Genomic DNA, 15,620 nt, shown 5'->3' with positions numbered 1-15,620 from the left:
GAGATACCTACAACGGACACTGAACCAAGAACCACATCAGCGTCAACTTTTGCAGCAGTTACCCCAGTACCTGAACCAGTTCATATTCAAGGGGCAGTAAATGATGACACATCTACAGTACATTCAACAGAAAGTTGCACAGGTATTGAGATATCTACAGTGGAAAGTGGACCAAGCACGACATTCCTATCAAATTCTGCAGAAACAACCCCACTAACTGAACCAGCTATTATTCTGGATACACCAAATTATGATACAACCTCTGCAGTTCATTCAGCAGAAAATTGTATAGGAACAGACATATCTACTATAGAAAGTGACCCAAAAACAACATCAGCATCATTTTCTGAAGAAGTTAGCTCAGTACCTGAACCATTTCATAATCTAGGGGCAGTAAATGATGATACAACCGCTTTAGTTCATTCACAAGAAAATTGTGCAGGAACTGAAACAATTACAATGGAAAGTGAACCAAAAACTACGTCAGCATCAATTTCTGCTGCAGTTACCCCAGTACCTGAAATAGTTCATATTCAAGGGGCAGTTAATGATGCACCAACATCTACAATACCTTCAACAAAAAGTTACACAGGTAGTGAGATATCTTCAACAGAAACTGAACCAAGAACCACACCAGCTTCAACTTTTGCAGCAATTACCTCAGTACCTAAACTAGTTCACATTCTAGGGGCCGTAAATGATGAAACAACATCTAATGTACATTCACCAAAAAGTTGTAAAGAAACTGAAATATCTACAATGGAAATTGACCCAAAAACGACATCAGCATCAATTTCTGCATCAGTTACCTCAGTACCTGAACTAGTTCACATTCTAGGGGCTGTAAATGATGACACAACATCTAATGTACATTCACCAGAAAATTGTACAGAAACGGAAATATCTACAATAGAAAGTGAACCAAAAACCACATCAGCATCAATTTCTGCTGCAGTTACCCCAGTACCTGAACCAGTTCATATTCAAGGGGCAGTAAATGATGACACATCTACAGTACATTCAACAGAAAGTTGCACAGGTATTGAGATATCTACAGTGGAAAGTGGACCAAGCACGACATTCCTATCAAATTCTGCAGAAACAACCCCACTAACTCAACCAGCTATTATTCTAGATACACCAAATTATGATACAACCTCTGCAGTTCATTCAGCAGAAAATTGTATAGGAACAGACATGTCTACTATAGAAAGTGAGCCAAAAACGACATCAGCATCAATTTCTGAAGCAGTTACCTCAGTACCTGAACCATTTCATAATCTACGGGCAGTAAATGATGATACAACCGCTTTAGTTCATTCACCAGAAAACTGTGCCGGAACTGAAATAATTACAATGGAAAGTGAACGAAAAAATACGTCAGCATCAATTTCTGCTGCAGTTACCCAAGTACCTGAACCAGTTCATATTCTAGGGGCAGAACATTATACAACATCTACAGTACCTTCAACAGAAAGTTGCACAGGTAGTGAGATATCTACAATGGACACTGAACCAAGAACCACATCAGCGTCAACTTTTGCAGCAGTTACCTCAGTACCTGAAACAATTCATATTCTAGGGGTAGTAAATGATGACACAATATCTGCAGTACATTCAACAGAACGTTGCACAGGTATTGAGATATCTACAGTGGAAAGTGTACCAAGAACCACATTCCTATCAAATTCTGCAGAAACAACCCCCATAACTGAACCAGCTATTATTCTAGATACACCAAATTATGATACCACCTCTGCAGTTCATTCACCAGAAAATTGTACAGGAACTGACATATCTTCTATAGAACGTGACCCAAAAACAACATCAGCATCAATTTCTGCAACAGTTACCCCAGTACCTGAAATAGTTCACATTCAAGGGGCCCTAAATGATGAAACAACATCTAATGTACATTCACCAGAAAATTGTACAGGAACTGAAATATCTACAATGGAAAGTGAACTAAAAACTACATCAGCATCAATTTCTGCTGCAGTTACCCAAGTACCTGAACCAGTTCATATTCAAGGGGCAGTTAATGATGCACCAACATCTACAGTACCTTCAACACAAAGTTACACAGGTAGTGAGATATCTTCAACAGAAACTGAACTTAGAACCACATCAGCTTCAACTTTTGCAGCAGTTACCTCAGTACCTGATCTAATTCATATACTTGAGGCAGTAAATGATGACACAACATCTACAGTACATTCAACAGAAAGTTGCACAGGTAATGAGATATCTACAATGGACACTGAACCAAGAACCACATCAGCGTCAACTTTTGCAGCAATTACCTCAGTACCTAAACTAGTTCACATTCTAGGGGCCGTAAATGATGAAACAACATCTAATGTACATTCACCAAAAAGTTGTACAGGAACAGAAATATCTACAATGGAAAGTGACCCAAAAACGACATCAGCATCAATTTCTGCATCAGTTACCTCAGTACCTGAAGCAGTTAACATTCTAGGGGCTGTAAATGATGAAACAATATCTAATGTGCATTCACCAGAAAATTGTACAGGAACTGAAATATCTACAATGGAAAGTAAACCCAAAACCACATCAGCATCAATTTCTGCAGCAGTTACCTCTCTTTTTGAACCAGTTCATATTCTAGGGGCAGTAAACGATGCAACAACATCTACAGTACCTTCAACAGAAAGTTGCATAGGTAGTGAGATATCTACAACGGACACTGAACCAAGAACCATACCAGCGTCAACTTTTGCAGCAGTTACCTCAGTACCTGAACTTGTTCACATTCTAGGGACCGTAAATGATGAAACAACATCTAATGTACATTCACCAGAAAATTGTACAGAAACGGAAATATCTACAATAGAAAGTGAACCAAAAACCACATCAGCATCAACTTCTACTGCAGTTACCCCAGTACCTGAACCAGTTCATATTCAAGGGGCAGTAAATGATGACACATCTACAGTACATTCAACAGAAAGTTGCACAGGTATTGAGATATCTACAGTGGAAAGTGGACCAAGCACGACATTCCTATCAAATTCTGCAGAAACAACCCCACTAACTGAACCAGCTATTATTCTAGATACACCAAATTATGATACAACCTCTGCAGTTCATTCAGCAGAAAATTGTATAGGAACAGACATATCTACTATAGAAAGTGACCCAAAAACGACATCAGCATCAATTTCTGCAGCAGTTACCCCAGTACCTGAACTAGTTCACATTCTAGGAGCCCTAAATGATGAAACAACATCTAATATACATTCACCAGAAAATTGTACAGGAACTGAAATATCTACAATGGAAAGTGAACTAAAAACCACATCAGCATCAATTTCTGCTGCAGTTACCCCAGTACCTGAACCAGTTCATATTCAAGGGGCAGTTAATGATGCACCAACATCTACAGTACCTTCAACAAAAAGTTACACAGGTAGTGAGATATCTTCAACAGAAACTGAACCAAGAACCACATCAGCTTCAACTTTTGCAGCAGTTACCTCAGTACCTGATCTAATTCATATTCTAGAGGCAGTAAATGATGACACAACATCTACAGTACATTCAACAGAAAGTTGCACAGGTAATGAGATATCTACAATGGACACTGAACCAAGAACCACATTAGCGTCAACTTTTGCAGCAATTACCTCAGTACCTAAACTAGTTCACATTCTAGGGGCCGTAAATGATGAAACAACATATAATGTACATTCCCCAAAAAGTTGTACAGGAACTGAAATATCTACAATGGAAAGTGACCCAAAAACGTCATCAGCATCAATTTCTGCATCAGTTACCTCAGTACCTGAAGCAGATAACATTCTAGGGGCCGTAAATGATGAAACAATATCTAATGTGCATTCACCAGAAAATTGTACAGGAACTGAAATATCTACAATGGAAAGTGAAACCAAAACCACATCAGCATCAATTTCTGCAGCAGTTACCTCTCTTCCTGTACCAGTTCATATTCTAGGGGCAGTAAACGATGCAACAACATCTACAGTACCTTCAACAGAAAGTTGCATAGGTAGTGAGATATCTACAACGGACACTGAATTAAGAACCACATCAGCGTCAACTTTTGCAGCAGTTACCTCAGTACCTGAACTAGTTCACATTCTAGGGGCCATAAATGATGACACAACATCTAATGTACATTCACCAGAAAATTGTACAGGAACTGAAATATCTACAATGGAAAGTGAACTAAAAACAACATCAGCATCAAGTTCTGCAGCAGTTACCTCTCTTCCTGAACCAGTTCATATTCTAGGGGCAGTAAACGATGCAACAACATCTACAGTACCTTCAACAGAAAGTTGCATAGGTAGTGAGATATCTACAACGGACACTGAACCAAGAACCACATCAGCGTCAACTTTTGCAGCAGTTACCCCAGTACCTGAACCAGTTCATATTCAAGGGGCAGTAAATGATGACACATCTACAGTACATTCAACAGAAAGTTGCACAGGTATTGAGATATCTACAGTGGAAAGTGGACCAAGCACGACATTCCTATCAAATTCTGCAGAAACAACCCCACTAACTGAACCAGCTATTATTCTAGATACACCAAATTATGATACAACCTCTGCAGTTCATTCAGCAGAAAATTGTATAGGAACAGACATATCTACTATAGAAAGTGAGCCAAAAACGACATCAGCATCAATTTTTGCAGCAGTTACCTCAGTACCTGAACCATTTCATAATCTAGGGGCAGTAAATGATGATACAACCGCTTTAGTTCATTCACCAGAAAATTGTGCCGGAACTGAAATAATTACAATGGAAAGTGAACCAAAAATTACGTCAGCATCAATTTCTGCTGCAGTTACCCCAGTACCTGAACCAGTTCATATTCTAGGGGCAGAACATGATGCAACATCTGCAGTACCTTCAACAGAAAGTTGCACAGGTACTGAGATATCTACAACGGACACTGAACCAAGAACCACATCAGCGTCAACTTTTGCAGCAGTTACCTCAGTACCTGAACCAATTCATATTCTAGGGGCAGTAAATGATGACACAATATCTACTGTGCATTCAACAGAACGTTGCACAGGTATTGAGATATCTACAGTGGAAAGTCGACCAAGCACGACATTCCTATCAAATTCTGCAGAAACAACCCCACTAACTGAACCAGCTCTTATTCTAGATACACCAAATTATGATACAACCTCTGCAGTTCATTCAGCAGAAAATTGTACAGGAACTGACATATCTACTATAGAAAGTGAGCCAAAAACGACATCAGCATCAATTTTTGCAGCAGTTACCTCAGTACCTGAACTAGTTTACATTCTAGGGGCTGTAAATGATGAAACAACATCTAATGTACCTTCAACAGAAAATTGTACAGGAACTGAAATATCTACAATAGAAAGTGAACCAAAAACCACATCAGCATCAATTTCTGCTGCAGTTACCCCAGTACCTGAACCAGTTCATATTCAAGGGGCAGTAAATGATGACACATCTACAGTACATTCAACAGAAAGTTGCACAGGTATTGAGATATCTACAGTGGAAAGTGGACCAAGCACGACATTCCTATCAAATTCTGCAGAAACAACCCCACTAACTCAACCAGCTATTATTCTAGATACACCAAATTATGATACAACCTCTGCAGTTCATTCAGCAGAAAATTGTATAGGAACAGACATATCTACTATAGAAAGTGACCCAAAAACGACATCAGCATCAATTTCTGAAGCAGTTACCTCAGTACCTGAACCATTTCATAATCTAGGGGCAGTAAATGATGATACAACCGCTTTAGTTCATTCACCAGAAAATTGTGCAGGAACTGAAATAATTACAATGGAAAGTGAACCAAAAACTACGTCAGCATCAATTACGGCTGCAGTTACCCCAGTACCTGAACTAGTTCACATTCTAGGAGCCCTAAATGATGAAACAACATCTAATGTACATTCACCAGAAAATTGTACAGGAATTGAAATATCTACAATGGAAAGTGAACTAAAAACCACATCAGCATCAATTTCTGCTGCAGTTACCCCAGTACCTGAACCAGTTCATATTCAAGGGGCAGTTAATGATGCACCAACATCTACAGTACCTTTAACAAAAAGTTACACAGGTAGTGAGATATCTTCAACAGAAACTGAACCAAGAACCACATCAGCTTCAACTTTTGCAGCAGTTACCTCAGTACCTGATCTAATTCATATTCTAGAGGCAGTAAATGATGACACAACATCTACAGTACATTCAACAGAAAGTTGCATAGGTAGTGAGATATCTACAACGGACACTGAATTAAGAACCACATCAGCTTCAACTTTTGCAGCAGTTACCTCAGTACCTGAACTAGTTCACATTCTAGGGGCCATAAATGATGACACAACATCTAATGTACATTCACCAGAAAATTGTACAGGAACTGAAATATCTACAATGGGAAGTGAACTAAAAACAACATCAGCATCAAGTTCTGCAGCAGTTACCTCTCTTCCTGAACCAGTTCATATTCTAGGGGCAGTTAACGATGCAACAACATCTACAGTACCTTCAACAGAAAGTTGCATAGGTAGTGAGATATCTACAACGGTCACTGAACCAAGAACCACATCAGCGTCAACTTTTGCAGCAGTTACCCCAGTACCTGAACCAGTTCATATTCAAGGGGCAGTAAATGATGACACATCTACAGTACATTCAACAGAAAGTTGCACAGGTATTGAGATATCTACAGTGGAAAGTGGACCAAGCACGACATTCCTATCAAATTCTGCAGAAACAACACCATTAACTACACCAGCTTTTATTGTAGATACACCAAATTATGATACAACCTCTGCAGTTCATTCAGCAGAAAATTGTACAGGAACTGACATATCTACTATTGAAAGTGACCAAAAAACGACATCAGCATCAATTTCTGCAGCAGTTACGTCAGTACCTGAACTAGTTCACATTCTAGGGGCTGTAAATGATGAAACAACATCTAATGTACATTCACCAGAAAATTGTACAGGAACTGAAAATTCTACAATGAAAAGTGAACCAAAAACCACATCAGCATCAATTTCTGTTGCAGTTACCCCAGTACCTGAACCAGTTCATATTCAAGGGGCAGTTAATGATGCACCAACATCTACAGTACCTTCAACAGAAAGTTGTACAGGTAGTGAGATATCTTCAACAGAAACTGAACCAAGAACCAAATCAGCGTCAACTTTTGCAGCAGGTACCTCAGTACCTGAACCAGTTCATATTCTAGGGGTAGTAAATAATGACACATCTACAGTACATCCAACAGAAAGGTGCACAGGTAGTGAGATACCTACAACGGACACTGAACCAAGAACCACATCAGCGTCAACTTTTGCAGCAGTTACCCCAGTACCTGAACCAGTTCATATTCTAGGGGCAGTAAATGATGACACATCTACAGTACATTCAACAGAAAGTTGCACAGGTATTGAGATATCTACAGTGGAAAGTGGACCAAGCACGACATTCCTATCAAATTCTGCAGAAACAACCCCACTAACTCAACCAGCTATTATTCTAGATACACCAAATTATGATACAACCTCTGCAGTTCATTCAGCAGACAATTGTATAGGAACAGACATATCTACTATAGAAAGTGAGCCAAAAACGACATCAGCATCAATTTTTGCAGCAGTTACTTCAGTACCTGAACCATTTCATAATCTAGGGGCAGTAAATGATGATATAACCGCTTTAGTTCATTCACCAGAAAATTGTGCCGGAACTGAAATAATTACAATGGAAAGTGAACCAAAAATTACGTCAGCATCAATTTCTGCTGCAGTTACCCCAGTACCTGAACCAGTTCATATTCTAGGGTCAGAACATGATGCAACATCTACAGTACCTTCAACAGAAAGTTGCACAGGTACTGAGATATCTACAACGGACACTGAACCAAGAACCACATCAGCGTCAACTTTTGCAGCAGTTACCCCAGTACCTGAACCAATTCATATTCTAGGGGCAATAAATGATGACACAATATCTACTGTGCATTCAACAGAATGTTGCACAGGTATTGAGATATCTACAGTGGAAACTCGACAAAGCACGACATTTCTATCAAATTCTGCAGAAACAACCCCACTAACTGAACCAGCTCTTATTCTAGATACACCAAATTATGACACAACCTCTGCAGTTCATTCAGCAGAAAATTGTACAGGAACTGACATATCTACTATAGAAAGTGAGCCAAAAACGACATCAGCATCAATTTTTGCAGCAGTTACCTCAGTACCTGAACTAGTTTACATTCTAGGGGCTGTAAATGATGAAACAACATCTAATGTACATTCACCAGAAAATTGTACAGGAACCGAAAGATCTACAATGGAAAGTGAACCAAAAACCACATCAGCATCAATTTCTGCTGCAGTTACCCCAGTACCTGAACCAGTTCATATTCTAGGGATAGTAAATAATGACACATCTACAGTACATCCAACAGAAAGGTGCACAGGTAGTGAGATATCTACAATGGAAAGTGGACCAAGAACCACATTCCTATCAAATTCTGCAGAAACAACCCCCATAACTGAACCAGCTATTATTCTAGATACACCAAATTATGATACCACCTCTGCAGTTCATTCACCAGAAAATTGTACAGGAACTGACATATCTACTATAGAACGTGACCCAAAAACGACATCAGCATCAATTTCTGCAGCAGTTACCCCAGTACCTGAACTAGTTCACATTCTAGGAGCCCTAAATGATGAAACAACATCTAATGTACATTCACCAGAAAATTGTACAGGAACTGAAATATCTACAATGGAAATTTCTGCTGCAGTTACCCAAGTACCTGAACCAGTTCATATTCAAGGGGCAGTTAATGATGCACCAACATCTACAGTACCTTCAACAAAAAGTTACACAGGTAGTGAGATATCTTCAACAGAAACTGAACCAAGAACCACATCAGCTTCAACTTTTGCAGCAGTTACCTCAGTACCTGATCTAATTCATATTCTAGAGGCAGTAAATGATGACATAATATCTACAGTACATTCAACAGAAAGTTGCACAGGTAATGAGATATCTACAATGGACACTGAACCAAGAACCACATCAGCGTCAACTTTTGCAGCAATTACCTCAGTACCTAAACTAGTTCACATTCTAGGGGCCATAAATGATGAAACAATATCTAATGTGCATTCACCAGAAAATTGTACAGGAACTGCATCAACTTTTGCAGCAGTTACCTCAGTACCTGAACTAGTTCACATTCTAGGGGCTGTAAATGATGACACAACATCTAATGTACATTTACCAGAAAATTGTACAGGAACTGAAATATCTACAATAGAAAGTGAACCAAAAACCACATCAGCATCAATTTCTGCTGCAGTTACCCCAGTACCTGAACCAGTTCATATTCAAGGGGCAGTAAATGATGACACATCTACAGTACATTCAACAGAAAGTTGCACAGGTATTGAGATATCTACAGTGGAAAGTGGACCAAGCACGACATTCCTATCAAATTCTGCAGAAACAACCCCACTAACTGAACCAGCTATTATTCTAGATACACCAAATTATGATACAACCTCTGCAGTTCATTCAGCAGAAAATTGTATAGGAACAGACATATCTACTATAGAAAGTGACCCAAAAACGACATCAGCATCAATTTCTGAAGCAGTTACCTCAGTACCTGAACCATTTCATAATCTAGGGGCAGTAAATGATGATACAACCGCTTTAGTTCATTCACCAGAAAATTGTGCAGGAACTGAAATAATTACAATGGAAAGTGAACCAAAAACTACGTCAGCATCAATTTCTGTTGCAGTTACCTCAGTACCTGAACCAGTTCATATTCAAGGGGCAGAACATGATGCAACATCTACAGTACCTTCAACAGAAAGTTGCACAGGTACTGAGATATCTACAACGGACACTGAACCAAGAACCACATCAGCGTCAACTTTTGCAGCAGTTACCTCAGTACCTGAACCAATTCATATTCTAGGGGCAGTAAATGATGACACAATATCTACAGTGCATTCAACAGAACGTTGCACAGGTATTGAAATATCTACAGTGGAAAGTCGACCAAGCACGACATTCCTATCAAATTCTGCAGAAACAACCCCACTAACTGAACGAGCTCTTATTCTAGATACACCAAATTATGATACAACCTCTGCAGTACATTCACCAGAAAATTGTACAGGAACTGAAAGATCTACAATGGAAAGTGGACCGAAAACCACATCAGCATCAATTTCTGCTGCAGTTACCCCAGTACCTGAACCAGTTCATATTCTAGGGGTAGTAAACAATGACACATCTACAGTACATCCAACAGAAAGGTGCACAGGTAGTGAGATATCTACAGTGGAAAGTGGACCAATAACCACATTCCTATCAAATTCTGCAGAAACAACCCCCATAACTGAACCAGCTATTATTCTGGATCCACCAAATTATGATACCACCTCTGCAGTTCATTCACCAGAAAATTGTACAGGAACTGACATATCTACTATAGAACGTGACCAAAAAACGAAATCAGCATCAATTTCTGCAGCAGTTACCCCAGTACCTGAACTAGTTCACATTCTAGGGGCTCTAAATGATGAAACAACATCTAATGTACATTCACCAGAAAATTGTACAGGAACTGAAATATCTACAATGGAAAGTGAACTAAAAACCACATCAGCATCAATTTCTGACGCAGTTACCCCAGTACCTGAACCAGTTCATTTTCTAGGGGCAGTAAACGATGCAAGAACATCTACAGTACCTTCAACAAAAAGTTACACAGGTAGTGAGATATCTTCAACAGAAACTGAACCAAGAACCACATCAGCGTCAACTTTTGCAGCAGTTACCCCAGTACCTGAACCAGTTCATATTCAAGGAGCAGTTAATGATGCATCAACATCTACAGTACATTCAACAGAAAGTTACACAGGTAGTGAGATATCTTTAACAGAAACTGAACCAAGAACCACATCAGTGTCAACTTTTGCAGCCTTTACCTCAGTACCTGAACCAATTCATATTCTAGGGGCAGTAAATGATGACACAATATCTACCGTACATTCAACAGAAAGTTGCACAGGTATTGAGATATCTACAATGGAAAGTGGACCAAGCACCACATTCCTATCAAATTCTGCAGAAACAACCCCACTACCTGAACCAGCTCTTATTCTAGATACACCAAATTATGATACAACCTCTGCAGTTCATTCACCAGAAAATTTTACAGGAACTGAAATAACTACAATGGAAAGTGAACCAAAAACGACATCAGCATCCATTTCTGCAGCAGTTACCTCACTTCCTGAACCAGTTCATATTCTAGGGGCAGTAAACGATACAACAACATCTACAGTACCATCAACAGAAAGTTGCACAGGTAGTGAGATACCTACAAGGGAAACTGAACCAAGAACAATATCAGCGTCAACTTTTGCAGCAGTTACCTCAGTACTTGAACCAATTCATATTTTAGGGGTAATAAATGATGACACAACATCTATAGTACATTCAACAGAAAGTTGCACAGGTATTGAAATATCTACAATAGGAAGTAGAACAAGAACCACATTCCTATCAAATTCTGCAGAGACAACTCTACTACCTGAACCAGCTCTTATTCTAGGGACAGCAAGTGATGGAACAAAATCCACAGTACATTCAAGAGATAACTGTACAGGAACTGGTATATCTACAAATGAAAGTGAAACACAAACCACATCAGAATCAATTAATGAAAAAACAAACTCAGTACCTGAAAGAAGCTCTACAGCGTATCCAATGGACAATTGCACCAGTTCTGAAATTGAACAAAAAAACATATCCCCATCAAATTCATCAGAAACAACCCCAATACCTGAAATAGCTCTTATTCTAGGAGCAGCAAATGATGCAGCAACCTATGCAGTACATTCACCAGAAAATTGTACAGGAACTGAAATATCTTCTTCTACTCATTCTGTAACAAGACCCACCTCCCCATCAAATTATGCAGAAACAATCTTAGTAAACAAAATAAATATTGTTCTGGGGGCACCAAATGATGCATCACCCCCTACAGTACACTCCACAGAAAGTAGCACAGCCACCGATTTTTTATCTAAAATGGAAAATGAACAAAATATCACATCAGCATTAATTTCTGCAGACACAACCTCAGTACCTGAAACAAATATTATTCTTAGTGCAGCAAGTAATGGATCAATCTCTACATTACACTTAACAGAGGGCTGCACAAGTACCGAATTATTGACAACGGAATTTGAAACAATAACAACATTCCCATCAAATTCTGCAGAAACAACTCCACTACCTGAACCAGGTCTTATTCTAGGGGCAGGAAATGATGAAACAACATCTACAGTACATTCAACAGATAGCTGTACAGGTAGTGAGATATCTACAATGGAAATTCCTTCAAATTCTGCAGAAACAACCCCACTAACTGAACCAGCTATTATTCTAGATACACCAAATTATGATACAACCTCTGCAGTTCATTCACCAGAAAATTGTACAGGAACTGACATATCTACACCAGAAAGCAAAATAATGACCACAACGGCAGCAACTACTATAGAGCCAATCTCACTACCGGCAACTGCTACTCTTGAAGCAACAAGCAATGCAACAACCAGCAAGGGACCTCCAATATCATGCAGCATGAGTGCTGAATGTTCGGCCACTGACAATGAAAAAAGTACTGTTTGGTTAGAAACTCCTGCAGTGATGACTTCGGTATCTGCAAATGCTATTTCTTTTACTGCATCCAATGATGAATCAACATCCACAGTATCTGCATCAATGTCTGCGGGAACAACCTCATTTCCTGAAACAGTTACTAAACTTAATGCAACAAATACTAAAACAAACTCTATAACATATTTATCAGAAAGCTCAACAGCTTCTGAGTTTTCATCAACCGAATCTGAAACAAGAACCACATCTGCATCAACTTCTGCCGAAACAACCTCACTACCTGAACCAGATATTATTCCAGGGACAGCAAATGATGTGGAGATGATCTCTCTAAGTATAAGTGGTATTACTCTTAGTGCAGCAAGTGATGAATCAACCTCCACCGGAACTACAGCAACATTTAACAAAACTGCTGTTTTTTCTTCCACAGAAAAAGAAACAAGCACTGCATCCTCAATAATGCTTGAAAACATTTCCTCACTAGTTGCACCTCCTACTAATTCTGGTTGCATAACTTATGCAACAACCCCCACAAAACATTTTCCAGGAAACTTAACAAATACTGAGATTTCTACACTTGAAAGTATTGAAACAAGTACAACATCCTTATCAACTACCTCTGAGCCAAGTACTATACCTGCAACTACTATTGGGGCAACTGATGCAGCCATCACACTACTTACAACAAGCTACATAAATACTGAATTTTCAAGCTCTGAGACTGAAACAAGTCCCATATCATTAGAAACTCCAGCAGAGATGGCCTCTCTACCTATAAGTGTTATTACACATAATGCAGTCAATGATGATTCAAAATCCACAGAGCCTACAGCAGAAAACTTCACAAGTACTGACATATTTATGCCGGAAAGCGAAATAATAACCACAACGGAAGCAACTACTATACACCCAAGGTCACTACCAGTAACTGCTACTCTTGAAGAAACAAGCGATGCAACAACCAGCACAGGACCTACAATATCATGTGGCATGAGTGATGAATGTTCCACCAGTGACAGTGAAACAAGTACTGTTTGGTTAGAAATTCCTGCAGTGACGACCTCAGTACCTGCAAATGCTATTTCTTTTACTGTATCCAATGATGAATCAACATCCACAGTATCTGCATCAACTTCTGCGGGAACAACCTCATTACCTGAAACAGTTACTAAACTTAGTGCAACAAATGCTAAAACAAACTCTATAATACATTCATCAGAAAGCTCAACAGCTTCTGAGTTATCATCAACCAAATCTGAACAAGTACTTTTTTGTTAGAAACTCCAGCAGAGATGGCCTCTCTACCTATAAGTGTTATTACACATAATGCAGTCAATGATGATTCAAAATACACAGAACCTACAACAGAAATCTGCTCAGCTTTAAGCAACATCTGATGCAACAGTCACCACAGGACCTGCATGATTGTTGAATGTTCGGCCATTGACAATGAAACAAATACAATTTCATCAGGAACTCTTGCAGTGATGACCTCAGTATAATTTGAAAAAAAATCATCAAATCAAAAAATGTAATTTAAAGGCATTTAAATCCAGGATTACATGATTCTTCTCAGCATAAATTTTCACACATTCAGTAGTAGGAGTAGGAAATGTCTTTCTGTATTAATGCGATTATCATACATTTCAAATGTCTGTTCTAAGTGCTTGTTTAAATAATTGACAAATAAATCTATTGTTGTCTGCCCATAATTCCTGTTGCTGTTTCTCAACTTGAAATGGCTTTTAGTAAATAAAACTTTATTACTACACAGCTGGATTTTCAGCTGCTGTCATAAGAATGCATCAACAATATCTACAACAGGCACATTTACTGCAGCCAAACTACTTCAACTGCAACGATAACTTGGCTAAAACACTTGTTGCCTGGTGCATTGCACAGTGTGAATAACAAGACGTAGCACAGTTGCATTGATGGACATAGACAGTTTTTTGATTTTCCTTTGTATGCTGTTAAAATTTGGTGTTAATTTACGGCAAATTTTTAACAGTATAATACTGTTATGTTAAAAATCAGCGCATTAGTGTTTTTTACGGTTGGTGAAATGACGTAGACAAAATTTAACAGCACATTACCGCATTTATTGCACGAAGGCAAGAAAACTGCAGCTAGCACATGTGGATTTTCATCCGCCTTCATCCTATGATTTAGCCGGTGAGTGCACCTTTGCCTTGCTCCTTTTAACTTACACAAAATACACGTTTGCAATTGCAAATAACTGTAATAATTGTGGATGCTTAGGTTGTAATTGTTTTATACATCCATTTCAGTGCTAAACCAGTCAACGTGCCAACTGCGTCATAGAGTGGAGCTGGATTTCTTATTCAGATATTTCCCGATTACAAGGTGGGTTCAAACAAACATGAAATACTGAAATACATTAAGTAAACTCTTCTGCAAAGTAAGCCTTTAACACCATAGCAACGAGGCAATACTGATGTATCTTTAACACACTGAAATGATCATCATCTCGAAATGATCTCAGTTTCCCTTGCATTTATTTGTAATCTTGCAGTAGAAAATGAATATGTTATGTGACTGCCTGTACGGTGGCTGAGAAGTGCAAAACACATTAACAAATCCGAAAACACAACGACAAGTCAGACAACCCGGAAACGGTACGTATAGTTTGTGAATGGAAACTTACCGATCATCGGACAAGACACCTGTCACTCAAGATATACAGGTATGGAATCTTATGTGTAATGTGTAAAGTTCTTCGTTTAAATATAAGAAAATAACAGAATTAATCCACAGTAATCCATTCCATCCATCCATTCCCACTTTTCCCTGCGGCAGACGGTTGAACTTCATGTATACCTTGAGTGACAGGTGTCTTGTCCAAT

At 38.8% G+C, this 15,620-nt stretch overlaps 1 protein-coding gene across 3 annotated transcripts; it reads left to right on the top strand.

Moving 5' to 3' along the window:
• The first annotated feature begins 650 nt into the window (after positions 1-650).
• Positions 651-15,393, top strand: LOC113656488 (mucin-2-like). 3 transcript variants are annotated; one of them, XM_047819451.1, is made up of 3 exons: positions 651-14,928; positions 15,045-15,120; positions 15,290-15,391. In XM_047819451.1, exon 1 carries the CDS (start codon positions 760-762, stop codon positions 14,029-14,031), a length of 13,272 nt encoding a protein of 4,423 aa, XP_047675407.1. In that variant the 5' UTR covers positions 651-759; the 3' UTR covers positions 14,032-14,928; positions 15,045-15,120; positions 15,290-15,391. The 3 variants fall into 3 exon arrangements, with proteins under 3 accessions (XP_047675407.1, XP_047675406.1, XP_047675408.1); XM_047819450.1 differs by having other exon boundaries at positions 651-15,120; positions 15,290-15,393; XM_047819452.1 differs by lacking the exon at positions 15,290-15,391 and having other exon boundaries at positions 15,045-15,123.
• The last annotated feature ends 227 nt before the right edge of the window (positions 15,394-15,620 follow it).

Source organism: Tachysurus fulvidraco, chromosome 10, assembly GCF_022655615.1.
Source record: "Tachysurus fulvidraco isolate hzauxx_2018 chromosome 10, HZAU_PFXX_2.0, whole genome shotgun sequence".
Taxonomy (NCBI): domain Eukaryota; kingdom Metazoa; phylum Chordata; class Actinopteri; order Siluriformes; family Bagridae; genus Tachysurus; species Tachysurus fulvidraco.
Note: the sequence above shows the minus strand (reverse complement) of the source record. Positions and strands in the feature narration are given on the sequence as shown.

Bases quoted from the DNA above. Each gene is read 5' to 3' on its own strand.
- LOC113656488 (XM_047819450.1), top strand. From the start codon at position 760: ATGGAAATTGACCCAAAAACGACATCAGCATCAATTTCTGCATCAGTT.